General features: G+C 43.7%; 4 protein-coding genes and 4 non-coding genes across 19 annotated transcripts in view; 3 read left to right on the forward strand and 5 right to left on the reverse strand.

Annotated features, from left to right (window-relative positions):
* Nucleotides 1-4,070, reverse strand: part of TRIM66 (tripartite motif containing 66) — an 82,894-nt gene extending 78,824 nt beyond the window's left edge. The window contains exon 1 of the mRNA XM_048854860.2: nucleotides 761-4,070. The gene's annotated coding sequence lies outside the window, so the exon portion shown is untranslated. The remainder of the gene's footprint in view (nucleotides 1-760) is intronic.
* Nucleotides 4,071-5,195: 1,125 nt separating this feature from the next.
* Nucleotides 5,196-9,188, forward strand: LOC125638241 (large ribosomal subunit protein uL15). The gene is made up of 5 exons (XM_048853744.2): nucleotides 5,196-5,288; nucleotides 5,638-5,701; nucleotides 5,904-5,979; nucleotides 6,995-7,169; nucleotides 9,016-9,188. Exons 1-5 carry the CDS (start codon nucleotides 5,286-5,288, stop codon nucleotides 9,142-9,144), a joined length of 447 nt encoding a protein of 148 aa, XP_048709701.1. The 5' UTR covers nucleotides 5,196-5,285; the 3' UTR covers nucleotides 9,145-9,188.
* Nucleotides 6,376-6,507, forward strand: LOC125639255 (small nucleolar RNA SNORA3/SNORA45 family). Its single transcript, XR_007357436.2, has one exon. It is a non-coding gene; the product is annotated as a small nucleolar RNA SNORA3/SNORA45 family (small nucleolar RNA).
* On the forward strand, nucleotides 8,158-8,289 carry LOC125639256 (small nucleolar RNA SNORA3/SNORA45 family). Its single transcript, XR_007357437.1, has one exon. It is a non-coding gene; the product is annotated as a small nucleolar RNA SNORA3/SNORA45 family (small nucleolar RNA).
* Nucleotides 9,189-12,571: 3,383 nt separating the features above from the next.
* On the reverse strand, nucleotides 12,572-18,222 carry LOC125638242 (large ribosomal subunit protein uL15). The gene is made up of 5 exons (XM_048853745.1): nucleotides 18,147-18,222; nucleotides 17,471-17,534; nucleotides 17,090-17,165; nucleotides 15,868-16,042; nucleotides 12,572-12,743 (listed from the first exon to the last, which is right to left on the reverse strand). Exons 1-5 carry the CDS (start codon nucleotides 18,147-18,149, stop codon nucleotides 12,615-12,617), a joined length of 447 nt encoding a protein of 148 aa, XP_048709702.1. The 5' UTR covers nucleotides 18,150-18,222; the 3' UTR covers nucleotides 12,572-12,614.
* Nucleotides 15,350-15,481, reverse strand: LOC125639257 (small nucleolar RNA SNORA3/SNORA45 family). Its single transcript, XR_007357438.1, has one exon. It is a non-coding gene; the product is annotated as a small nucleolar RNA SNORA3/SNORA45 family (small nucleolar RNA).
* On the reverse strand, nucleotides 16,424-16,558 carry LOC125639258 (small nucleolar RNA SNORA3/SNORA45 family). Its single transcript, XR_007357439.1, has one exon. It is a non-coding gene; the product is annotated as a small nucleolar RNA SNORA3/SNORA45 family (small nucleolar RNA).
* A 5,232-nt stretch (nucleotides 18,223-23,454) lies between the features above and the next one.
* The window catches only part of DENND2B (DENN domain containing 2B), a 286,057-nt gene continuing 282,065 nt past the window's right edge, over nucleotides 23,455-27,446 (reverse strand). For all 12 annotated transcript variants that reach the window (XM_048854347.2, XM_048854351.2, XM_048854354.2 and 9 more), the window contains 2 exons: nucleotides 26,779-26,865; nucleotides 23,455-26,304 (listed from right to left, as the gene is read on the reverse strand). In XM_048854347.2, the coding sequence (XP_048710304.1) occupies nucleotides 26,270-26,304; nucleotides 26,779-26,865 (122 nt within the window). In that variant the 3' untranslated portion in view covers nucleotides 23,455-26,269. The remainder of the gene's footprint in view (nucleotides 26,305-26,778; nucleotides 26,866-27,446) is intronic.

A 27,446-nucleotide genomic window follows, 5' to 3' on the forward strand; every position in this document is an offset into this window, starting at 1 on the left:
AAATTACATAATATTACCAGCATGTGCGTAAACTTGAGGACAAAAACAACAAATATGTGGGATATAGCTAGAGAGCTTCTCAGGTCCTGAGTAATGCTGAGCAATCTCTCTTGACTTTACTGAGGGTCTGAGCCAGACAAACAAGCATATGAATAAAGAAACATTTAGACAAACTATAAACAATGTGCACACATTTAAAGCAAAACAAATGGATTCTCTAAAAGCAAAGGCTGGAAAGCATGCTCTTTTTGTATCATGGAATAACAAAATCTGAATGACTCAAAAATTACGATCTGTCCATTTAAAAAAAAAGTTTAAGAGTAACACATTTTAATATTACTATTTAAAATTTTAAAACATAGTGGACTAAATTTTAAAACCTGCCACTTATTTTGCAACCACAACCAGTTGCAGGTGCAAATGAAAATATGTGGCTATCTGGCTACTTGATTGCACTAGCATATCTATCATTTGCATCCATAGTTGACTGCAGGTTCAACATTAGAAGCCGTTTTAAGGCCCATTTAAAAATAAGTTCCATTAAATGTACCAATAGTATAATTAGATAACATGATAATAATAATAGCAGTTTCCACGGTAAACATCTGATGAAGTGAGCTGTAGCTCACGAAAGCTCATGCTCAAATAAATTGGTTAGTCTCTAAGGTGCCACAAGTACTCCTTTTCTTTTTGCGAATACAGACTAACACGGCTGTTCCTCTGAAACATGATAATAATGATTATCTATATATGAACTCACTTTATTTGATACATCTTCATGATCCATCCTCCAGAGGTAAATGTTCAAAGTGGTCTTCTTCAGTCTCCAACAGTATGTACTTATACTTTAGAAAGGGGAAAAAAGGTGATCTGGGAAACTACAGGCCCGTTAGTTTGACCTCAATAGAATGCAAGGTCTTAGAACAAATTTTGAAAGAGAAAGTAGTTAAGGACATTAAAGATAAAATACAACATGGTATTACAAAAGGTAGATCATGCCAGACCAACGTGATCTTCCTTGAGAAGATAACCAATTTTCTAGACAAAGGAATTGCAGTAGATGTAACATACCTGGATTTCAGTATGACATTTGGTACCATTCCACATGGAAAATTATTAGTTAAATTGGAGAAGATGGGGATTAATATGAGAATCAAGAGATGGATAAAAAAAACTGGTGATAGGGGAAACTACGATGAATCATGCTGAAAGGTGAACTGTCAGGCTGGAGGAAGGTTACTAGCAGAACTCCTCCAGGATCCATCTTGTGACCAATCTTATTTCACATTTTCATTAATGATATTGGCTCAAAAAGTGGCTGTTCACGAATACCATTTGTGGATGACACAAAGTTGGGAGGTATTGCCAATACAGATAAGGACCAGAATATCATACAAGAATATTTAGATGACCTTGAAAACAGGAGTAATAGAAATGTAATAGAAATCTCCAATGGCCAGACATGGGACACTATCGGGAGAGAGCGATGAGTTAATATATTCTTTCCCAAGTGTCTGGCTGGTGCGGCTTGCCTACATGCTCAGGGTCTAACTAATCGTCATATTTGGGGACTGCAAAGAATTTTCCCCCAGATCAGAATGACAGAGACCCTGGGGGATTTTTGCATTCCTCTGCAGCACGACGCACAGGTCACTTGCTGGTTTGAACTAGCATAAACAATGGATTCACTGCAACTTGCAGTCTCTAAATCAAGACCTGAGGACTTCAGTAACTCAGCAAGAGGTTACAGACCTACTACAAGAATAGGTGGGTGAGGTTCTGTAGCCTGCAACAAGCAGGAGGCCAGACTAGGTGATCATGATCATGCTGGGGACTGGACTAGAACACCTCTCAAGCTCCCTTCCCATCCCACGATTCTATGATGGCTCCTTCTGGCTTTAGTCTATAAGTCTCTGCTCCTCATAAATCCTTTAACATATTGCTTCATTATGAATTAGAACACACAAATATATTAATTTTACAATAGGAGGCTGAGTTTTTAAGGAAGTGTAATGTTTAGACAGATGGCTAAAACGTTTTCCAGAACCAAGGCCATGGAGCAACAGTGCAAACCCACCTTGTGAAGTACTGAGAGCCATCAGTACACCCTGGTTTCAGTTGAAGGACTCAATACATCACAGAATTAGGATTTCCAGGAAGGTGTAAATATGTTTCATAGAAGAGGAAAGCAGAAGGCAAATGGTACCATAATTTGAGCATCTTTGTAGCTTAGGGCTGGGACTTTCATAAGTCATCTGAATTTCTCTCTCTTCTCTGTCCTCATCTTTATTTCTTGCTGATGTCATCAAAGGGTGGTTTTGATATCTTCCTGGTGTTAAAAGGGGGTGTTTGTTGTGAGGATTCCACAAGGCTTTTACAACATTATAATATTTATCTTACCATATTTGTTTATTTTATAATGGATACATTGACAGTTATTTGGGTTGGCAAGGTGGTTGAATACCACCAAACAAAAATAACTTTTCATATTTATAAAACATGGATGCAAAGTAAAGAACAAGAGGGAAAACAAGCAAAACATTTAAAAACAAAAAGTTAAGCAAGTCTTCATTTTAATTAGCTCCTTCATTCTTGCTCTCTATTTGTGCAGAACCTATTAATGGGAAAATCCTTCGTTGGAAGTCTCTTAAATATCATCAGATGTCCTTCCTGGGAATCATATTAAATTGTAAAGATGACCACTGAGTATCTAGTAAATTCTATTTAGCATGGTGGTAACCTTTCTTCAGCAAAGGCTAGTACCTGATACTTCCAAAGAAACTAAAGAAACATAATGCACCTGATGTGACACACTAGAACTATCCTGCACTATGGAGAAAAAAAGAAATTATGAAATTAAATTCTAAAACACTGTCAGTAGAAAGGGTCAGATTCAGCGGTCTTAAGAAAACTGCAGTTGTAAATCACAACCTAATGGGAGCTGTGTGAGGTTCACAGATTATGAGCTTGTTCCCTCCACTCCCATTTCACTCACTTTTCTTATTTAGGTCATAAGCGTGCAGCAACTCTACATCTGTGCAATTTGTAAACGGAAAGGTAAAAAACTAGCTTTATTACGAACTATGATCAACTGCTGCAAATAGGTTACTAGACACCTCAGCAAATGTATAGTACAAGACTGTAAAGGACAAAACCACTCAGGTTCACAATTGCTCCTAAACATTTACAAACAGGACCTCAACATTTAAAAAAAATATGCAGACATATTTTAGTAACAGTTTCTCCTATGTCATTCTCCCCACTTTTATTTGTACTAAGTAGCAAGTATTAAAGGACACTACCATATTTAATGGAAAACTTTGGAGGCAACTGTAAAAAAAATCCATTTATAAACAAAAATATTAGTTGTAATTAACAGGCAATGTTTTCACTAAAGTATAAATAGATAAAACACTTGTTTTAAACCAAAATTATGCGGTAAAAACAATAATCGTTTACCAGTAAGCCCAAGCCATTTTAAACTAGGTTTATAGCAAGTCTGAAGATTTTGGAACAGCCAAAGAACGGTAAATATTTTTACTGTTACTCTATTTGCATGAGCTTACAACTCAACCATGAAAATTTATTCTGGGCTAACACATGGCCACATAGGCTATGTCTAAACTGCAGCTGGGAGGAAGCGTCACAGCCCAGGTAGACAGAATTGCTCTAAGACAGAATTGCTCTAAGAGGGCTTCAGCTAAAATACGGCAGTGTGGATGCTGTGGCTCCAGTGAAAACTCAAGCTAGCCACCTGAACTTAGACCCAGGGGGTTTGGCACGCTGGAGAGCCTGAACTGCCACTTGAAATGCAAAATCCACACTGCTAATTTTTAGTGCACTAGCTTGAACCCTACTTTCACAAGTCTCTCTAGGGGACTGGAAGGCTCGCTACCATATAGACAATACCCAGAGGGTTTCATTTTTGGAGGATATTTATTTTATAAAGAAAGAAATGACTACTCTGCACATGTATAGCAAGCTCCCTTTGAATAGGGTTACCACAGCTGAACATTCAAAAAAAGGGGACGCTCCACAGGGGGTGTGTGTATTTGCCCACGCCCCCTAGCCCTACCCCAACTCCACCCCTTCCCCACCCCCATTGGACCCCTTCCCCAAATCCCTGCCCCAGCCCCACCTCCTCCCCTGAGCATGCCACATTCCCCCTCCTCCCCCCCATGTGAAACAGCTGTTTTGCGGCACAAGCCTAGGAGCTAGGGGGGAAAAGCAGGCAATCTCTTGAGTGATCAGCATTCACTCTCTTTCTTGAATGATCAACTCTTCTTTGGGGAAAAATAATAATGGCAAAATCCCAGATGTTTTTAGATATTTAAAAATTCCTCCTGGATGACGATTAAGAACCAAAAAGCTGGACATGTCCGGGAAAATATGGACCTATGGTAACCCTACCTTTGAATACTTTAAAAGCCTTTTAAAACATTAAGGAAGATTCACACCACCCAGGCAAGGTAAACAGCATCTCCACTGAATCTATGGGAAAGCTGAGGAACATAGGGGTTAAGCGGCTCGGGTAAGGTAACACAGCAAATGTGTCACAGGGCCAGGAACAGACTCGAGAACGCCTTGAATCCATATCCTGTGCTCTAAGCACAAACCCACAGCATCCGCCACGCAAGCTCTTGGGGTGCAACCACACGCCCACCAAATCATTTGCCTTAAAAACATGATTTTTTTAAAATAAAATACAAAAGACGGGGTGTTCTTCGTTGCCTTCCAGCCTTTAGGGTCCATGGTTTCAAGCTTGTCGCACAAGGAGGGCCACCACGCTACTTGACTCGCAAAGTACAAGCCGAATGTTCCCTAGCCCCGCGACTCCCGGAGCTGGGGCTTCCGGGAGAACATCAAGCCTCAGCAGGCGGGTGATAACGCCAGGAGACTCGGCTGAGGAGGCCAGGAACCGCAGAGGACTCTGCCCGAGCCGGAACGGGGAGCAGCCCGGGCTCACAAACCCCTGCCCAGAGCACGCGAGACCCCCCGCCCGGGGACTTGGAGCGCGCGGGGAAGACCTGGGGGTGGGTGAGATCCCGCATGGCCCGATCCTGCCTAGGCGGGAGAGACGCGGGGCTCGACCCAGCGGCACTGACCACCCCCTCACTCACCCAGCCCCGCTCGGCCCCTCCCATCTCCCGCTACCGGAAATAGGCGGCTTGAGATCTCGCGAGAGACGCCGCTCCCGTCCCTTCATTTCTGTCTCCTCCTCCGGCCCCTTCGCTCTTCTCGCGAGACATCGGCCCCTCTTCTTTCTTTCACTCGAGGCCGCCAGCATGGTGAGCTGGTGGCTGCGGCCGCGTGGCTGGGCAGGGCCGAGGGGAGCCGCCGGGAGGGGGGAGCCCGGCGCGCGCGGCTCCCCGCGCTCTAGAGAGGGGGCTCCGCGTGCTCGCGGCCGGGCCCTCCCGTGCCCGCGCCGCCCCGCTACCACTTTCCCGGGGGAGCGGGCCGGGCCGGGCCGGCGGGGCGGGGAGCGCGCAGGGGGCGGCCTGGAGCCTCGCCCGGCTCCTCCGTGTCGCCAGGAGGCTGGGGAGCTTCGTCCCAGTCCCGAGGGGGCCCGGGCAGGCGGGGGGGAAGCGGGGCCCGCTGTCCGGCCGGCCGCTCGGTAACGCGCTCTGCTCTCTGCAGCCCTCCAGACTGAGGAAGACCAGGAAGCTGAGGGGACACGTCAGCCACGGCCATGGCCGCATCGGTGAGTGCGGAGCGCGGCCACGCGTCGGCTCTGCGTCCCCTGTTCCCCCGCGGGACCCGGGGACGTGTCCCCCCGCCCCCCGTGCAGCGACAGGCTGCAGCCCCGCTCGCACGGTGCCTGCTGGGCCGTCGACGGTCTCTCGGGGGCTTGAGCGACGTACAGCATTTCTGGCATCACGATTTCTTATTCTCTCTCCTTCCAGGCAAGCACAGGAAGCATCCCGGTGGCCGCGGCAATGCTGGGGGCAATCACCACCACAGGATTAACTTTGACAAATAGTAAGGCACCTAAAAACCATGCCTCGTCCTTCTGTCTGCTAGTCGTGTTGAGATGTCACGTGGCGAACTAGCTTCCACAGTGGGCATTTTGAACCATTCATGTAAACGGACAGACTTTGTAACAAGGCAGCACTTTGTAGTCCTCTTTTGTGCATGACGTTCTTCTTTACACAAATTAGTGTGACTGACAATGTTGGTGAGATCAGAATGCGGTAATTATTCAAAACTGTTAACGTGTTGGGTTTTTTAGAACTTAGGTAACAGAAGGTTGGGACACTAGTCTGTTCAGATCTGAGCCAATGCAATGTTAATACATGGTAACCATACAGATCAAAAATGTAACGTTATCCTGATTTTATTAACCTTCATGGGACAAGAGATATGTATTTAAAGATGGCTGAGACTAGAGTCACATCTAGACACTGCTTGTTGTTATGGTGTGCTAGAGTACTCAGAGAATAATTACTAACCTTTATTCACTGACTGTCCCTATTAGTAGTTCAGTCAGTCACCAGGTTAGTAACAAGGCCGAGACCTCCATTCCAAAGTTTTGGGTGGTCGGAGATTGCAGGCTGAACCAAAACTAATCAGAAAGGATGCACAAGTTGTGATTTCTGCTTACAAAAATACTAAATTTTATTTGTAGATTCAGAAAATGTGATCATCACTGAAATATAAGAACAGTTGATTAAATCAGCAAATAACACTTCAGTACAGTATTACTCTACTTATTTTCCTTTTCTGTCATAGGTTTTGCTTATTTGATAAATTAGCAAGAAGAACCAGGGACAAATTAGTTGATATTAATGTGTGTATTGAAGATACTAGTTATGAAATTACACAGACATTTTATTCACATGTAGTCTTATACATGAGTCCCAGATTTAAAAAAATCCAAATACTAAAACTTCAGCTGCTTGAAAAAAAATACTTTGTTTAAGCATTTAACATTCTTGAAAAGCCAATAGTTCCAATTTAAACCAAACAGAATGTCTATATTGATTTTTCTTTCTAGTCATCCTGGTTATTTTGGGAAAGTTGGTATGAGACACTACCACTTGAAGAAGAACCAGAACTTCTGCCCAACTGTTAATCTGGATAAACTGTGGACACTTGTTAGTGAACAGACAAGACTGAACTATGCAAAAAATCAGGCTGGATTAGCCCCGGTCATTGATGTTGTACGCTCGGTAAGTGTGCTTGATTTAGCATACATTCACATTGGAATTGGTTGCATTTATTTTTTTGCCTAGGGTCTTGTTCACTGATCTACTGTATTAAACTAATTATGCTTAAATATGTGCCACTGCATTTTTCATCTTTATTTGGCTTGACTTCAACATTTTTTAAAACAAATTTAAAATTGTTTTCCCCTAGTATTTAATGTTCAGAGTTAAGAAAAATACTTTAAACTAGCTTCTGTGATGTATGTAATCAGTATTCTCCACATTAAACTCAGTCTTACTGGAGTCTGTCTCTCCCCTTGCGTACGTATAATTAAGGCTACGTTTTAGTCACGGGTATTTTTAGTAAAATACATGGACAGGTCTCAAGCAGTAAACAAAAATTCATGGCCCATTACCTGTCTATGACTTTTATTATATACCTCTCATTAAAACTGGGGAGGCATGTGGCAGTAGCCTGGCCCCCCGCTGGGGGCGGTGCTGGCAGGCTCCCTACCTGGCTCTGACTGGCATGTCCCCAGGGCTTCTGGAGGGAGGGGCAGCCAGGGGGGCTCTGTGTACTTCAAGTGCTGACTCTGCAGCCAGTGGGAGTGGTGGGGGCCCCCTTGCCCTTCCACCTAGGAGCTACAGGGAAATGCCAGTGGGAGCTGGGAGCCCCATGCCTAGGTAAGGGCTGACCCTGAGCCCCCTCCTACACCGAAACTGCTGCTGCAGGTCCAGGGCCCAAGCCAGTAAGCCTCTAAGCTAACACCAGCTGCTATGACAGTCATGGAATCCATGACAGACATGCAGCCTTACCTATAACTGCTCTGAGCAGTTGCATACATCTGTTTTAGGAGACCACTGGAGGATGCCAGTGTAACAATGTTTGGTTTTTTTTTTCCCCACACCTCTGAGCAATATAAGTTTTGTTGGCATAAGTGGTAGTGTAGACATGGCCTTAGAGCTTTTAGTGCATGTAATTTTCCAATGTAATGTGCGTTAGCCTCCCCACATCGAGGCTAGAGTCACATCCTGGCACTTCTCATTGTCTTGGTGTGCTATAGTTCTCGGAGAAAGACTACTGATCTATATTCACTGCCTGTGGTGTCTCATGCCTCAGTCAGTCACCTGATCAGTAACATTGTTTTAATTAAAACTGATACTTTTAGCCAGCCTGGTTAGAGTAGGTCAAAACAAAACCCTGTGGGGGGAACTCTTACCACCAATTTAAGGACTCCTGTGAGATCTAGAAGAGGTGTCATCTTTAATAGAACCAACTAGCTGTTGGAAGATCTTAACTAGTCAAGCAGTTGCTGCTTTTGTTTCCTAGACTCTTTTTCCAACATCCAAAGGAGGCAGCTAGCCCTACTGATATCTATTTTGGGGGTGGGGGGGAGCTGAATAATTATAAGCTCTCCAATAGCCAAGAGATAAGCTGGGCTTTATTGTGTATCATGAAATGTTAGAATTTTGGCATGGTTTTCAACAATCCTATCTTGAGCTGGTTGTGTTGGTTAACAAAAAAAGCCATTAAATGTGAAGAATCTGGTATGTAAATAACTTTCTTCATGGACTGTAGAGTTTCATTATCTACAGATGTTTGTAAAACTCAGACAATTAAAATTCTTGGCAAAACTGTACAGCTCTTAGCTGATGTAATTTTTAGGTTTTGAGAGTATTTGATGATAAATTCACACCATGCAAAAACTACTGAAGTGCAAACATCAATCATGACCAAATTTAAATGAAGAAAATGCAAACTTAAACATTTGTTTAGTTTGCATTTCTCCAATTGTTAAAGATTGTGGATGCAGAGGATTATAGTTCTTTATGAATATTATTTATGCCGATTTCTCTTGTATCTTTCTAGGGTTATTACAAAGTCCTGGGCAAGGGGAAGCTGCCCAAACAGCCTGTAATTGTGAAAGCAAAATTCTTCAGTAGGAAAGCGGAAGAGAAGATCAAAGAAGTTGGTGGAGCCTGTGTGCTTGTGGCATAAAGGATTTTTTAAATCGAGTTTGAATAAAGACTTTATCAAATGTCTGAAGTTGTTTTTTCAAGTTACTTTCAAAACTTAATCATGATATTTTGGGGGAAGGTTAGATGTTGGCTTATGTGAATATTACTGAGACCACAGTTCCTTTGCTTGTCATTATATATTGGGTTTTTCTTATGAGTGTCAGCAATTTCTTCTTATTTAACTGCTAAAATAAACTTCAAGTCAAAGTAATGCCATAGTGAATTTACTTTTAAGCCTTTTTTCAGATGTAACCTCTTTTGAATACTGAGACCCTCTTTCATTTGGAAAAGCAGTTTTGAAGCCTCTTTCAATGTTTGTTGAAATATTAAATTACATACCTTTACAGTCCTGTAGGTTGAACTGAAGTGGGTGATAGATGGAAGTCATTCTTAGAGAACACTGCTGGTGAACAAAAGGGAAGGCAGGTTTCAGAGTAACAGCTGTGTTAGTCTGTATTTGCAAAAAGAAAAGGAGTACTTGTGGCACCTTAGAGACTAACCAATTTATTTGAGCATGAGCTTTCTTGAGCTACAGCTCACTTCCACGGATGCATACTGTGGAAACTGCAGAAGACATTATATACACACAGAGAATATGAAACAATACCTCCTCCCACCCCACTGTCCTGCTGGTAATAGCTTATCTAAAGTGATCATCAAGTTGGGCCATTTCCAGCACAAATCCAGGTTTTCTCACCCTCTGCCCCCCCCCCCCCCCACACACACACACAAGCTCACTCTCCTGCTGGTAATAGCCCATTCAAAGTGACCACTCTCCCTACAATGTGCATGATAATCAAGGTGGGCCACTTCCTGCACAAATCCAGGTTCTCTCACTCCCTCACCCCCCTCCAAAAACCACACACACAAACTCACTCTCTTGCTGGTAATAGCTTATCCAAAGTGACCACTCTCCCTACAATGTGCATGATAATCAAGGTGGGCCATTTCCAGCACAAATCCAGGTTTTCTCACCCCCCACCCCCATACACACACAAACTCACTCTTCTGCTGGTAATAGCTCATCCAAAGTGACCACTCTCCCTACAATGTGCATGGTAATCAAGGTGGGACATTTCCAGCACAAATCCAGGCTCTCTCACCACCCCCCCCAAACACACACACAAACTCACTCTCCTGCTGGCAATAGCTCATCCAAACTGACCACTCTCCAAGTTTAAATCCAAGTTTAACCAGAATGTTGGGGGGGGGAACAAGGGGAAATAAGCTACCTTGCATAATGACTTAGCCACTCCCAGTCTCTATTTAAGCCTAAATTAATAGTATCCAATTTGCAAATGAATTCCAATTCAGCAGTTTCTCACTGGAGTCTGGATTTGGAGTTTTTTTGTTGTAAGATAGTGACCTTCATGTCTGTGATTGCGTGACCAGAGAGACTGAAGTGTTCTCCAACTGGTTTATGAATGTTATAATTCTTGACATCTGATTTGTGTCCATTTATTCTTTTACGTAGAGACTGTCCAGTTTAACAGGCTCACATCCAAGCAGCAATTTAATTACTGCATAGAACTATACTCCTTAGCATTTTTGATACCCTATTGTGAACACACCCAACCTATTCTGTATTGACAGCAAACTTCTTTGCTTGTGTACATAGTACTGCTTACCCATTTGAGTCACTTTTACAAATAAAACCATGTGATTTAAAGTGTTAGAAACAAAGAAATTTAAGATCTGAAGTCCTAGGAATGCAGTGAGCTAAATGCACTAGTAAAGCAATACATTTACATGCTAGCTTTCAGAATGTTGACTGTGTTAGTGCTGTTAAGGCTAAGGGCTTGGTTACACTTGTGAGTTACAGTGCAATAATGGAGCCCTGGGTGCACTAACTCACTACCTGTCCACAGTAGCAAGGCATGTAGAGCGCTCCGACTCTGGTGCTCCACCTCAGTGAGTGGAATAACGGTTGCTGTGGCCTCTGATCAGCCTCTGGAAACATCCCATAATCCCCTTAAGTCAAATGGCCACTCTTGTGAAACTGGCTGTAGGAATGCCTTTTCAAAGCATCAGCTCAGAAAAAGCAAATGTTTGCTGTGAGTGGGGTGGAGCAGGGGGCTCTGAACTTAAGACAGCATGTGACAGCACCCCAAAACCCCACTCCCCACACACAAAAAGCACATTGCAGTCACTTGCAGGCTGGGATAGCTGCCCATAATGCAGCAGTGCAAGGGTAGCCATACTAGTGTGCTGTCAGCTGTGAGTGGGGACAGACTGCAGCACTTTCCCTGTGTGCTACGAAGGCAGGTTTAACTCACAGCGCTCTACATCGGCAAGTGTAGCCATGTACATATTACCACATTCATTCTACTAACAAGGATATGGTTAATAACTGAATTACCCATAACACTACCTATAAAAAGCAAGATTATATAACCTTTTATTAGATAGGAAGATATATTATGAGGTATAGTAATAAGAGTTTAGCTGTGCCAATGAAATTTGAGAGATTTATGGCTAATTCTCAGCTGTAGTACTGATAAATAAATAGGGCATACCTTCTACACAGTGAGGTGCTAGCAGTCAGTATCCCACTTCAACAACTGTCAGTAAGGGGGGCATGTTGAAACCAAGACTTCACATGTTCAAGGCTGCACACAGGACAGCACCAGAACTGTCCAATGCCTGTGACAGTGTGAGGTGATAGCTTTCATTTCCTAGACTATTGATTTAAAAGTCTTTTTCCCCCATCCCCATTTAATGTGAGTAAAGATGAAGGCTGTGCTACAGGAATAGAGTTCACACTTACACAGCACCTGTGATAAGACTTACCCTGGAAAGTAACTGGAGTATGAAGTATTAGTGCTTGAGTAACACCCCAGAGAGTATGTGGGGCGCTGTCAACATTACAACTAACAGTTTTGTAAACCCACTTAGAAGCAATGTCACCTTAGCTGATTACAAGTTCAGTCTGTGTCAATATGACAGCTTTTCTGTCACAATTATGTTTGTGTATTTCTCTATACCTATGTTACAGTGCATTGGGGGGTGGGGGGAGAGAAGAGGAGAGGGGGGAAGGAGACAACAGAATTCTATAGAAAATGGGGGAATTCTGGGAAATACAGTATCAGCACAAAGAGCTAGAAGGACAGGCCACCAATCAAACCAGTTACACAAACATGGTTCAACGGTCCTAGCCAAACTGCAGGAGACTAATGTCCAGTTACAAGAAAGCAAAAATGCCAGCAGAAGCAAAACTATTATCTGTGCTATGCAGACAGACATCAATCAGGTTGAGAACCAGCCATGCCAATAATGTCAAACTTAAAAGTTTAAAGGTTAAAAGTTATGGTATGGACAGGGCTTAAGTTTGATTAAGTATTAGAAACATTTGGGTAAGCAAACATCTTCCCCATAAAAACATTTTGGTAAATCAAAGTGAAAGCCACTCATTTTATAGTGTCTTTATTTAAACTTGAATAAATACAAAACTTATGCCGCAAGCACGCATGCTCCACCAACTTTTTTGATCTTCTCCTCTGCTTTCCTGCTGAAGAATTTTGCTTTCACAATTACAGGCTGTTTGGGCAGCTTCCCCTTGCCCAGGACTTTGTAATAACCCTAGAAATATACAAGAGAGAAGTTAGCATAAACAGATTTTCAATAAAAACTCCAGAGGTACTGCACTCAGATTCTTCTCCCACCTACACCAGTGACAGGTGTAATTTGGCTAAATCAATGGACTTTGATGCAAGTGAGAAGATGCATCTGCCAAGGAAAGATTAACTCCACTAACAGCAGTAAGAATTACAACAAATTCAAATTACTACTTGACCATGACAGATAGAGAAACAAGCTGGATGAGGTAATTTTTTTTATTGAACTAATTTCTGTTGGTAAAAGAAAAAACTTTTGAGCTTGTCACCTTTTCGCTCTAGTAGTCTGGGACCAACATGGACACAACACTGCAAACACGACTGATATCATTTTTGCATGTTGTGACAAACATGGAATCTTTCCAGATCTTGAGCACATAAGTAGTAAACTGAAAGAGTTGGAAAAAAAAAACAACCACAAACCCAACAACTTTCTTTTTCTTCTAATTTCACCAAATACATCTTGCATAATTAACTTCACAGTCTAAGAAAAGAACAGAGTGCTATATACATTTCTGCTCATAACAAAAATAGTGCAGCACAAGGTTTTACTCGACTTACTGTTCAATTTATGCTAAGTTTTCCAGAGAGTCTCATTCTTCAGACTTCTGTAGTCATTTAAAAATCCATTTTTTTTCCTTATTATCCAGAAAAAGTATGTACTTTTTTCAGACTTTCCAGGAGATAAAGCTATGACTACCCTTCCATTGAAACTGAAGGATACAGGATTGATTGTGGCTTATATCATGATGCACAGATTGCTGAAGGTGCTGGAAAAAGTTGAACAAAGCATGAGATTCTGTGCTGCAACTTTAAACCCATCTTTGTGCACACCCACACTCACAACCAACTTGTGAAGGGATCTCTGGAAGGAAGTCTTACAGCTAGCTGTCTTCTATAGTTTCTGGTCTAGGAAAAGTCCTCATCCAAGCAGATCTGGGGCTTTTGGGCCTTTTCTACGCTATGAAGTTTCGTTGGAAAAAACTGCCTTTTGCCAACAAAACAGGAGGTATAGACACTACAAAGCTACTTTTGGTGGCAAAACTCTGTTTTGCAGACAAAATAAAACCACCTCAGTGAGACACACAAAGCTTTTTGCGGCAAAGTTAAAGCGACAACGCATCAGTATAGACCAGAGGTAGGCAAACTATGTCCTGCCCAGCCCTTGAGCTCCTGGTCGGGGAAGCTAGCCCCTGGCCCCTCCCATGCTGTCCCCCCTCTCCTGCAGCCACACCGCTGCATGGCTGGCTCCGTCCAGACGGTGGGGCTGCAAGCACCTGCTGCTCTGAGCAGCATGGTAAGGGGGTGCCGCCAGGGGTCTATGTGTGTGTGCTGGATAAGGGAGCAGGGGGCGGCTGGATGAGGTGGAGATTCGGGGGGGGGATGGACAGGGCATGGGAGTTCCGGGGAGCCTGTCAGGGGTGGTTGGATAGGGAGTGGGGTTGGTCAGGGGACAAAGAGCAGAGGGAAGGGGGAGTTTGCTGGGTCAGAGGTTAAGAGGGGGGCAGTCACGGGGTGGAAGCCAGGCTGTTTGGGGAGGCACAGCCTTCCCTACAGTTTCACACCCCAATGTGGCCCTCGGGCTAAAAAGTTTGCCCACCCCTGGTATAGAGACTGCTGTTTATTTTGTCAACATAACTGGCTTCTATGGTATCCCACAATGCCTGCTGTGACCGCTCTGCTCATTGTTTTGATCTCTGCTGCTCTGCAGGCATGAGCCCCTCCCTTTCCAAAGCTCCAGGTGGTGGAAGGAAGAGCAGTATCATTAGTGTGGAATGTTCCTGTTCTGCCCTGCACTAGGAACACAGAGGCAGACAGACAAACTGCTGCTGGAAAGGGGGGCGCCTGCTGTGCTGCTTTGACATTCTTCAGCATGGAGAGCTCAGAGTTGCTCAGGATGCCGCTCCCTCCTGCCTCAGGATAGGTCAGCCTGCTGTCTCCCCCGCCTCCCACACCACTCTCCTCTCCCCGCTGACAAGCTACTAGGATGCCCCTGGAAAGATGGGATTGAGAAACCTGCACCATGTACATGCCCCATGAGGCACTGCAAACTCTTCCCAAAGCACCCTGCGGCCAGTTGCACAGTGGGATAACGGATATTAATTTGATAACTACAGTGGGATAACTACCTACAACAGTGCGTCTGCAACATGAGGAGCTAGTGTGGACAAACAATCGTGATTTTAATTAAACCCACATAACTTTTGTTGACAAAAGTGTAGTGTAGACAAGACAATATAGCCCCATTATGGCACTCCAACTTTTTACCTAAAAAGGAAGGATCTCAACCCAACTCTAACCTCCATCAGGCTGGGACGTTCTTTTCCTGGATGTCCGTACAGAGCCTAGCACACAATGGGGCCCCAATCCCTTGATGGGATTCTAGGTATTACTGTAATATAAATTAGTAATAGATGAAGAGCAAATTGTTAATCTAGAATTACTGTCATCTCCATGAATAGACCAGGTTTCCTCCAGCCCAGAAAATACTAGTCCCAAAGGATGCTGCTAAACCTAAGTCTTCCCCCAAATGACACTTTTGCTTCCCTCTGTCCTAAGGGGCTGACTAATGAATGTCTCTGATTCGGTGGCTGACTGAGATATGAAACACCACAGCCAGTGAATAAAGATCAGAAATTTATCTTCGAGGACTATAGCACACCAAGACAATGAAACATGTTAGGATGTGACTCTAGTCTCGGTGCTAAAGAGACCGACTTTAGTGGGCCAAAACAAGCAATAAAAGTTGTTTTTCTTCATAGAACCTTCCAATTTCCTTTTAAAAGCTAATATGTAAGCTTCTCATCACCACAAACACCAGTTTTAAAAAAAGAACAATGGGAAAAATCTAAACTTTCATTTAAAGAAAAACATTTTAATACTAATTCATGAAAAATAAGAAGGGCTTGTGGAAAGACAGAGAAGCAAACACACATATGCTAGTGGAAATAAGTCTCAGTCAGATGCTCACAAGGTCTTTCACCTGACATTTCAAACAATCTAAGAACTGTAATTTATCCATAATTTAGTTTAATTTTAAGTGATTAGAAGCAATAGATTCTGAAGACAGGATTAAATAGCTCTCTTACCGAGCGTACAACATCAATGACAGGTGCTAATCCAGCCTGGTTTTTTGCATAGTTTAGTCTTGTCTGCTCACTAACAAACGTCCACAATTTATCCAAGTTGACAGTAGGACAGAAGTTCTGGTTCTTCTTCAAATGGTAGTGTCTCATACCAACCTTCCCAAAATAACCAGGATGACTGGGGAGGAAAAATATTTGATACAGTATAAGACCACATTCCTTTTAGTTTCTTTTGAATTGGCTGTGCTAAAAATCAATATAACCTCAGTTAAAACTATGTTTATCTACTAACCGTTATCATATACATATTAAACAAACTATAGGGTACAGAAAATTTATACACAAAAACAAAAAAGTTTTAAAGTTCAGATGTAAGTAAGTTGCTATTTGTATATTCTTGAGGGATAATTAATTTTATTAATGAAATATTTATGTTTGATAGCTGAAGTCACAACTCATCTTTCTTGTGAATAGTTTGGGGCCCATTCTATATTTCATAAGCACCCAGAACTCTGAATTTAGAAGAGATTTTATTGTACAAGAAATGTGGATTCAGATCTTCTGTTACTAACCCAGTAACCAACTGACAGCTGAAAAGAGTGACAGTCAGTGAACAGAGATTAGTTGTTACTTTCCGAGTACTCAAGCACAACTATGACAATGAGCAATGTCTAGACGTGACACTAGTCTCGGCAATGTCTAGATACACAATTCTTACCCTCCCCAATACACACCACTAAAATCAGGAAATGCAAGAGCTTGAGTCATCTACTGTCATATATATACACACATACACACAGTGGAATCAAAGCTGAGCAGACTATTAGTATCTTACAAACCTAAATTAACTGTCGAAAAAAATTCTAAAAGATATAAACACATATACACACTAGAAGCTCTGAAACAAGCCATTTTACTATATGTAACTCACTGAAAAAGGAGATCCTGTTATTAGCACTTGCCTTTTAAAAGAACAGATGGACAAAAGGATTTTCATAGATTTAATAAAGGATATCAAGGATTATGAAAGAAAACAGCTAAATTTTCTTGCAAGGTTATCTGTATTGTAGCAAAATCCAACGTCTGTATACTTTTACTAAATGATGTATGTGCTACATATGGTAGAATGAATGCCCTTGTAACTTTTAAAAAATATCTACACAAAAATGGGGGGGAGGCGGGGAAGAGAAGAGGGGGTTTAAAGGAAAAAGATGGTACATCTTACTATTTGTCAAAGTTAATTCTGTGGTGGTGCATACCCCCAGCATTTCCACGGCCGCCAGGATGCTTTCTGTGTTTACCTAGAAGAAGTTTTAAAAGGTATTGTGATGCAAGAAAAACAACATGTACTACTGAATACACTACTGAACGTTATGTCATCATTGGAGTTGATTCAATGCAAGTCAATGAGCACAAATTATACAGAGAAATATATGATTTGAACTGGTTATGTCTAACCATTAACCAGACCATTTTTGAACCTCTCTCTTATATTGCTTCCTTGATGTTCTAAATAGTGATACTTACCGGGCACACTGTAAATCAAATGAGCTACCATTCATTAAGTTCCAGGACAAGCATATTAGTAACCATTCTCCTCACTTACCAATACGGCCATGGCCGTGGCTAACGTGTCCTCTCAGCTTCCTGGTCTTCCTTAGCCTAGAAGGCTAGGAAAACACAAAAAAACCCCACAGTACATATATGAATAAAAATGTAGAGCAAGCGACAAGAGTGGGAAACAAATAAGCAGAGGACAATCCAAGCCTCGTGTGTATGGCTGGCCCTTTTCTGGGGAAAAGGCCATGTCTGTCACGTGTCCAGCACCTAACACAATGGGACCCCGACCCTGACTGAGGCCTCTGCGTGCTGCCACAACAGAACAGGCACCTGCACCCCGTAGCTAGGCTCTCCGCTGCGCGCGTGGGGGGTGGCTCCCGGGGTTCAGAGTAGGAAGGGGCTGAGTGCCGCTGGGGCGGGGCAGAGCCAGAGGTGTCCCCACGCACCCGACCAATTCCCGCCGCCCCCATTCGGGCTCTCTGGGCAGGCGCGGGACGGGACGGGGGCTTCAGGAAGGCGCCTGCTCGAGTCTCCCCGCCGGGCCCGGCTTTAACCCGCAGGCCAGCCCAGAGCTCGCTGGCGGCGGCCCGCTTCCCCGCCCAGCTGGGGCGTGTATTGCCTGGCGGAGGCCCGGGGCCGAAGCGGGCGCGAGAACCCCTCCCCCACCGGCAGCTCGGCCCAGAGGACGCGGGGGAAGCTGGGCCCCTCGCGCTCCTACCCACCATCTTGACGGCCGCCGGGAAAAAGGAAGAGTCAAAGGAGTGTCGCGAGATCTCAGAAAGGGGGTAGAGGTGGGGGAAGTGGTGGTAGGAGGCAAGAAGATCTCGCGAGATCTCACTGAGGAGACGGGTAAACCCCCAACCTCACGAGAAATCGAGCTTGCGGACTTCTTGCTTTGGAAGGCGGGGACTCTGACGCTGGTGCCGCGGGGGCGGGGCTTTGTTCTCCGACCTTGGCGCCTTCCCAGCTCTGCTGTCTTGGGGGCGGGGCGATCCCGGGGCAGGCGGGAGCTGGGACGGGAGCCCCCGACCCAGCGTGACTCGTTCGCCTGGGGTGGGGGGCGGGGCTCTTTCCTTTCCGCTGCCCACGGGAAGGGGTCTGTGACCCTGGGCAGCTGTTCTCCGCAGGGGCTGCTGCTGAGTAGTCCTGACTCCTGTCCATGCTCTGGCACGGGGTAGCTCTGGAGTTCGTCTGGCCGGGATTGCACTGGGTCTCCGCAGGGGTCCTGAGTCTTCCCCTGGAGGAGGGAGGACAGGGCCAGGGCCAGGTCTGCCTCCGCAGCCAGGTCCATGTCTTCCACCCCCAGGCCCTGCAGAGACTCCTTCATGGTGCTGGTAGTCTGGCGCGGAGCATGGTGGCACACGCCTTCCTCCCCTGCCTCTCATACATCCGGCAGCTCTTTTTTCTCCACCCGAGGGGTCTTCTGCGAGATCTCTCCGAGCTGCTGGTCTTCTGCCAGGACCTTCCCAGGCCTGGAAGTTGTTCTCAACGACCAGGTCCATTGTGGCCACTGAGTGGGCAGACCTCCTTGCAAAGCCCCTGCTACACAACCCCTACCTTCATGTGCAGATGGCGGAGTTCCCTTCGGTGTGCCAAAGGCTGGTTCTGGCAGAAACCACCAGAATCGGAGACCTCCTGGACTATGACGGGGGGACTGGGTGGATCTCCTGACCCACCACCCTCCCCCTGCATGTTCTCCAGGAGATGGGGGGCAGCCTTGTCGCCCACCTCTCGGGTTTTCCTTGAGTGGGTACTGCGAGAGGGTGCTCCCCGCTCCCCCCTGGCCCTCCGGACCTTTTCATCAGGCCTCTGTCCTACGAACCCTCCCAGTCCCCTTTCTTCCACAGTCCAAACCAGCTGTGTGCCTTGCACCTGGTTCACTTCCGAACTGTACCAAGGAAACAACTATACACTCTCCTGCTCCACATGTTTCTCTTTCTCACCCTCATGTCCCACCCTGATACCAAATGGTGGGATTATCTACCACCTGTGGAGGGTGAGGAACCCCAGTGGGCCAGCCTCTATTCCACCCTGGTCTCATAGCCCACCGGGGATATAGGTTGGGGGCTCCTCCATGGAGCCATGAGCTCAGGCATGTACCTGGCGCAGTTCACCCCCATTCCTGATGCCTGCTGCTTTTGCGGCATGAGGGAGAACCTGGCGTACATTCATCTCAAATGCGCCAGGTTGCAGCCCTATTCCGGCTCCTCCAGAACCTCCTGTTGAGGTTTTGGCTGCACTTTTCCCCACACCTGTTTGCACACCCTGTCCATGGCCCCACCAAGTCGCAAAACCTCCTCATCAACCTCCTGGCCCTGGCCAAAGTGGCCATCTTCAACACCAGGTGGAGGAGGTTAGATGAGGAGATGCTCTGACTGTGGGGCCTATTTCCGCTCCTCCCTGGTCTCACACATCCGGGCAGAGTTCCTCTGGGTGGCATCCACTAGCTCCCTAGACAGCTTTGAGGAGCAGTGGGCGCTGTCTGGGGTTATCTGCTCAGTGTTCCCCTCTGGATCCCTACTTTTGAACCTGTGACCTTCACTCCTGACCCAGTTATTCATTAGTTGTCCCATGTATTCAGTTGGTTCCCGGGTCCAGTGGTCCCTCCTGCAAGGCTGGGGGAGGGGCCTTTAGACGTGGGCAGGCAATTCCCGTAAGGCCGCTGCTGGGTTCCTTCCCACCAACCCCCAAAGCTCAAACATCACCAGCTTTAGAAGTGCATCAGGGTGGGAGGGGAGCTATACCTCTGGGCCTGGAGGGGGACTGGGGTCCCCTTTCCATGCTCCCCTCTGCCAGCAGGAGGGTGGGCTGCTGTGCTTTTCCAATGCAAGCTGAGTCTCCCATGAGCACCTCACTCCAGGAGCAGGGGCTTTAAGAAAATTACCACATGTGGCAAGACTCCCTCTGGCTGGCCCAGGCAGGAGGGCGGTCTCAATAAGATGTTCGCAAGGAAATGTAACTGAAAAGAGAAAATGAATAACCAAGACAGTAGTTTATGTCTACAATTTAAATAGATACTACAGTAAATAGAGATAATTTAAGATAAAAGATGACAGGGAATTGCATGCAGCTACTAAAATGAACGTAATTGTCTAGGGAAAGTAAGAAACAGATTAGCATATTCTTATTCCCGCTTTCTGCTCTATTTGTTATATACTTGTCAGTCATGTTGGTTTATCCATTTCCAAATGAATACATGTAACAGCAACAAAAGTGCTTGGTCAGGAAGGAATCTTACATTAAAGACCAGTGGACAGTAGGTGTCTTCTTTGTGATATGTATGTATTTATAAGGTTGTCTAAGAAAGACTTGCACATTTTTGTATCATTTAAGGAATTTTCTGAAAGATTTTGGTGACAGCTCTGAAAACAGACAGATGCCACTTGTAGCCTACACACCAAAAAATCCAGTGTATTGTATCATACAACTTCCATCTGGATGAAAAACAGCTATGATCAGAGACTGATCTAAACTGAGTTATTAAGTTGAGTTTATTATGGAAATAGAATAACTTTGTAGTTAAGATTGCAAGTAAGTTTGTTTAAAATCAGATTTAGCATCCTCTCTAAAAGGCAATGAATGTTAACTTCAGAATTGCCAATATTCTTAGCATTAGTTATTGAAATGTTTACTGTGTGATTTTTTTGAAGAACACCTGAAAAACCACCATGAATTGTTTCTCTAAATAATTTGTGTAAATTTTGTGGTGCCATTTTAAGGGGGGGAAAATTTTGGAAAAAGATTTTAGAAAGTTAGTTTTAAGAATATTGATGTTCCTTAGAAAACAGTAAATCCGGGAATGGACACCATTGGTAGCCAACAGATGAGAACTCCCTGTGTTTCCCAGTGGCAGAAGATCAAATACTCTGGGCCAGATTTTAAGATGCAGCAATCAGAAGAGAGTGCAGTTCAGAGGGCTAATTCTTATTTGGTGCAAACTGTCATAGCTCCAATGAGTATTTTGTTTGCAAAACTGTTGTAGGTTTGTAGTCCCCTACATTAAGTTGAAGCAGTCTGAAGATAGCTGAAGGGTCCAAAACCACAGGATCTGTGGCTGTGGGGCAGCCTGATTAAACTCCCTTTTTCCTCCTATACTGGCAATAGGTAAAGGAGGTTGCGTAAAAGCACCCACTCTGTTGTTCCACAAGAGGATCCCCCTTGTAATCAGTCCTGGACTGGTTTTATCAGTTTTAGGGTCACTGTACACTGATAGTATGGTATACAACCAAGCACCTGAGAATCTGTCCTGAAATGTCTATTAAAGTGCAGCATAAGTTCTATAAAAACACTAATTGGTTCTACTGTTACTTGCAGGCTAAGTTTTCACTGATACAACAGGAAACAGTTATGAAGGGACCTTGGACTAAAATTACCAAGTGGACTGCAGTAATTGCCCGTACATCACAATCACAAGCATGTATCTTCTCCTTTGTCTAATTTCTCTGTGTGGGATCCAAGAAGGTACTTAGGTGCTAAACCCCAGACATAGGCCCCTAAATCCCAGTTTTGGCTCCACTGCAATTCACAAAATTCCTGCCAAGCCCTGTAAGTGCTGAAACTCACTCAGCACCTAAGTTTTTCAGAGTAAAAGTTCCATAGGCTCTTATGTTCCTGCTTCTGGACACTTTTGTCTCCCTCAAGGCATCTGAATGCCTATCTCCCACCTAAGTCCTAGACCTAGAGCAATTCATGAACCAGGAGAAGACATGTTCAACCACCTAAGTCACATGTGAGGCCCGATTGGGTAGGCATGCTCAGAAGTTGCCTAACGGATTGAATTCAATTCAAAATCCAGCCAGAGGGGGTGGTGCCCACTTTATAACTTTTAGCCCAGTTGGTAGCCCAGTTGCCTGGGGTATGGGAGACACAGATTCAATTCTGCCCTCTGGCTGAGGGGGAGAAAACATTTGAAGAGGGGCTTCCCCCCGATCAGGGGAGGGCTCTAACCATTGAGCTAGGGGGTATTCTGATGTGGAGCTTCCTCGGTCCCTCCTGTTGAAGTTGTTGCACTCTGGGTAAATAATGAGAGTGGTTGGAGCAGGGGAATTAGATCTGGGCTCTCCCACATCGCAGGTGGGTGCCTAAACCACTGGGCTACTGAGTGATTCTTTCTCTGGCCTAATGACTGTTTAAGTATTTGTCCACAGAAAGTCACTGGGCCAGGGAGAGAGAATGTTAATGTGTCTGTCATACAGGGGCTAGGGCACCCACCTGGGAGATGGGAGATCCTGGGTCCAGTGCTACTGTTCCGATCACTTTTTTTACCCAGAGTGCAACAGCTTCAACAGGAGACTGAGGGAGCCCCACATCAGACTATCCCATAGCTCAGTAGTTAGAGCACCCTCCTAAGCATTGTAGGAGACCCCTGTTCAAATTATCATTTTGTGATGGGAAAATGTAACCTAGATCTCCCACATCTCAGGTGCTCTAACCAGTGGTCTAAAAGTAATAAGGTGGAGACCTTTTCTTCTTTTGTGTTGCATGAAGTAGGCACCTGACTTATTCCCTCAGAAAGTGGCTGAGGCACCTAACTCCAGGCAGCTGGTTTCTGTTCATGGAACACTATCAAAGTGAGACGCCTCCTTACAGACTGGACTTTGGTGCTTACCACCAAGAGAGGAGCTTAGCAGACACCCCTGGCCAGCATCTCCTATTAGCTAACTTAGGCAGGGAGCTGCCTAATGAGCTGGCTTTTGTGGATCACCTTCTTAGAGCCCTATCTCTCTCCGGTCATTGTATGGGGAGCCTACGTGCCTAATTTGGCTTTGTGGATCACAATGTTGTTCCCGTGATTTTCTTGGTGCCTAACTTGAGGCGCCATGAAACTGCATTGCAATCCCCAAGACCCCTTGTGGATGCCACCCTCTCCACTCCATAGCAGATATCACAGTACCCTTTTATCACATTTCATGAGAATGTACCAGTTCAGACACCAGATCAACACAGCAACCCATATTCCATTGTCCCATGTTCATGGCAATGAAGAAACCAATTAGATTTACTCAGACAATATTAAATGCTGCAGACAAGTACAACAGGCAAGGCTGGATATCCCTGCATATCTTTATTGTAACTCAATAAGAGGTTAAGATTTTATGCATTTTTTTATTTACACTTTCTGGATTATACAAATCTCTTATGGCACTAGAACATAAGTCCCACCATCTGATCAGATTTTTCTTGTTGAAGATTTTTGCTTTCACTATTAAACACTATTTAAGTAATTTTCCCTTGTTCAGGACTTTGTAATGACTGACAGACAGATGGGAATAATTAACTCAATATTTTTTGTTCATGTGATGATTTGAAAGGCAGGTTTTCAGAAAACATTAGGGTTGTATTATTTACACATGCTACATTTTAGAATCAAGGAAGGATGTGCAATACTGCCATCATCCTCTTAAGAGTCCAATATTGATCTCACATACGGGCACCAAACCTGAAACAAGATATGCATTTGGGGGTGTATCACAACATATGGTATGCTTTAAACAGTACCTACAGAGATGGCAAATTAAAGTAAAATTGGTAAGCTTTCCACCTAGATAGCTGAATCACAGATGAAGGGAGGAAGACAGCTTCAATGTGAGAGGATAAGTGCCTTATTATGATAGGGCACCCTCCTGGCATCTGAGTATTTTATGGCCATTTTTCTCTTGTGTTTGTAACAACTGTTCCCATGGTAGCCATTTCCTCCAGCCCAGGGTGCTGTATCCATGATTTTCTTAGAAGATGCTTCATGTTGTTCCATAGATTCGTTAGCAGGGTTTATTTACAAAAGTGCAAGAGTCAACCTCAAAAGGTCAAGAATGTCACCTCTAATTCAGAGAACAAAGGCCCAAGGTCATGGATAAATCTTATATGGCAGTGTGATGAGATGCCCTTGCAACCACAAACAGCACAATATGAAATTGTTAGTGAAAAAGGAAATAAATTACATCAATAGATCTCTAATGTATCAAAGGCACTTGGTATTTTCAGATTCATACACATTTCATTTTATGTACACTACATAAACTGTTATGTTAGAATTGAATGTGAGGGACATAATTGCTGGAAAGGAAATTACTTCACCTTCTCAGTGAATAAACCCTCCATTTTATTCTATGAGGCTGGTAGCAAACCTGAACCACTGACAGGTTAGGAGTTGCGCAAGCCTCAAATCCAGTCTTGGTAAGCACAGAAATCAAGTTTTAAAAACTTAAAACTATATATACACTAAGAATGCATTTTAGGGGGAGGAAGCATCTCTTCATTTGTATTAGCTGATAAAGCTTGCAAACTTTTTCTGATTTACCCTCTTTGAAACTAAGGATTTAACTGAAATAATAAATGAACAGCAATGTAGCAGACAATGGGTATATTATTAACATTGGTCAAGGATCAATTAATTTAAATAATTTTAAATTAGGAAAATTTGGGGTGACTTCACCCCTTGTGCAAAGGGCCAGGATAAGGCCAGTACATCTGTCCCACTTAAACCCTCTGCACTGCTTAGGCTATTAATTCTTAGATAATGCGAAGAAAAGGATATAACTAACATACATCGAGTCAGTGCTGACCTGAGCTGCACTGGTACTCAAGGCAAAGACTGGGATTTGGCATCCCCCTCTTCCATCTATCATCATTCCTTTCCACCTCCATGTCCGCATCGCTCAACCTGTTTCCTTCTCAAGACATTTAAACACAACATTACAAAAATCAACATGAAACTTTACTCGTCCGGGTACATTTAACCCATTATGTTAATAATGACAAAACTAGTATGTTATTGTCCCACCAAAAGAATAAACCTGAACACATTTTGAAAGCTGATTTTGTTGCCAGATTTAAATTGACAGAACGGTGAGATAGATTGTCGGGTAACATCCCGAGTTATCTAGTGTCAAGTAAGAAAATAGGTTAGAATAAATTTCATGAAATAGCAATCCTACTAAGAGAGAGAGGTGTATATTATTCATTTTATACTTTAATTATAAGATATTCAACAAAAATCACAGCAAATTTACTCTTTCTGTATCTATTCAGACAGCAGCTGAAATGTTGGAGGGAATCCAATGAACATAAACAAACAGGTATATTTACACAGTTTATTAAAAACCATACATATATTAGGAAAGGATGTACTGTACCTAATTATTGCAGGTTGCATGTCAAAGAACTGAGATTTCCTCATATTTAGCAGTCATAGTGCAGAATGCATTAAAAAACAATTTACTGACCATAGTTCAAACCAAGTGGAAATTCTGTTGTGAACCAAGTAGCCTATTACAAAATTACCTGTTATTTCTGTCTTTTAGAATGGATTAGTAGGAAAACAAGAGAAAATTATAAACTCTGTCACATAAAACAAGTCCCCTTGCATACAACCTCTCCCTCTATATACCCTGGAGTTCATTCACTATTACAATATTCAGGCATCAGTGTAGTTCTCAGAAACATCCTTTGAAGTCAGTGGTTCTGCTGAGACAGTCAGCTGCACATAATTAGCTATTCATTTTGCACCAAGCATAACTCAATTCATACTAGAGAAAGAAGCACCTGTTATTCTCAGGAATATACAAATATTTACCACAGTTTTTCTTGCTCATTAAAAAAGAAAGCTTACAGCACATTATTTACAAATTCTGTCCAAATACATAAAGAGGAGTCATTATAAACTTTTTTTCTTTTCTTTTTCTTTCTTTTTTTTTTTTGCTGGCACATTGTCAAACAGCATTTGCAGTCACTTAAAGCTGTATTCAGCTTATCTTATTCTCCTCCCGCACCAGAATCTGAAAGGTTGTAAGTGTCTCAAGCACAGTGTCATAAATAGTCTTTGGATTGATGTGTCAGTAGAAAGGAGTTAATTCTTCTTGTGAAGGAACTTCATTTTATTTCCTACAGCAAATACAAAATGTGATCTATCAGTCACTAACATACATTGAAAAACAAAGAGAAACTGAATGTTAGTCTAAAAAGGTTTCAAAAGCATACTGTAACCAATATATAATGAACCAACTATATAAAAAATGTAGGTATCCAACTATTAAAATTCTGGACAACCAAATCTGATAAAAGGCAAGGTCCCTTTCCAGATTTTTTTTGGGGGGGGGGGGGGGCGGGAGGGGGGGAGAGAATACAGTCGTTAGGTAAGGTTTCTTTTTCAAATTAGAATGAGACTTCCTTAGCAAAGACCATAATGAAACCTACTATTATCAACGATAAGTAGATTGTTGTTGATTTTCTTTTGATAATGCCTATCATATAATTAAACTACGAGTTGAGTATCACATTTCAATCTAGGCAGAGCTGTGCTTTTTTAAGACCATTTGTTAAAAGCATTTCAGAATTTCTTTAAAAGTTTTCCCTTACCAAGACCTCGCAGGAATTTGTTTACTCCACTTTGTTCAGTGTCTGGAAGCTCTTCCAAATATTGTTCAACCCTCTGTTCAAAGAGACCTGTGGGAAGTGGATAAAATAAAGCATTGTTTGGTCTTCTTTTCAAGTGAAAGGGAGGGTGAGGGAAGATGCTATGGAAAAGGGGATCAAAATCTAGTGATTTGATTTGTGTTGCCCACAAAGAAAGAGAAGACTTTTGAACAGTTTCTTTCAACATTCACCTCAGGAGCGTATTACAGAGCAGAGATTCTCAACCAGAGGTCCGGGGCCCATGAGCTGGTTTCAGGGGGTCCATCAAGCAGGGCCAGCATTAGACTTGCTGGGGCCCAGGGCAGAAAGAGGAAGCCCCGCCATACGGGGCTGAAGCCCGGGGCCCCGAGCCCTGCCACCCGTGGCTGACACTGAAGCCTGAGCAACTAAGCTTTGCAGGGCCACCTGTAGCGGGGGGCCCCCAGCAACTGCTCTGATTGCTACTACCTAATGCTGGCCCTGGCTTTTAAATGCAGAAAAACAGTTGTTGTGGCACAGGTGGGCCATGGAGATTTTACAGCATGTTGGGGGGTTGAGAACCCCTGTTCTAGAGTCCTTTAAGAATTTGTGGCTTTTGCAATCTACATTAATTTCCTCCCCTTCCTTTGTCT

This window comes from Caretta caretta, chromosome 6 (assembly GCF_965140235.1).
Source record: "Caretta caretta isolate rCarCar2 chromosome 6, rCarCar1.hap1, whole genome shotgun sequence".
Classification (NCBI taxonomy): domain Eukaryota; kingdom Metazoa; phylum Chordata; order Testudines; family Cheloniidae; genus Caretta; species Caretta caretta.

Excerpts from the sequence above, each read along its gene's own strand:
- LOC125638241 (XM_048853744.2), top strand. Across the intron at positions 5,702-5,903 it reads CCACGGCCATGGCCGCATCG|GCAAGCACAGGAAGCATCCC; the intron begins GTGAGTGCGGAG and ends CTCTCCTTCCAG. Across the intron at positions 5,980-6,994 it reads AGGATTAACTTTGACAAATA|TCATCCTGGTTATTTTGGGA; the intron begins GTAAGGCACCTA and ends TTTTCTTTCTAG.
- LOC125638242 (XM_048853745.1), bottom strand. Across the intron at positions 16,043-17,089 it reads AGAATTAACTTTGACAAATA|TCATCCTGGTTATTTTGGGA; the intron begins GTAAGATGTACC and ends TTTCCTCCCCAG. Across the intron at positions 12,744-15,867 it reads TCATTGATGTTGTACGCTCG|GGTTATTACAAAGTCCTGGG; the intron begins GTAAGAGAGCTA and ends GTATATTTCTAG.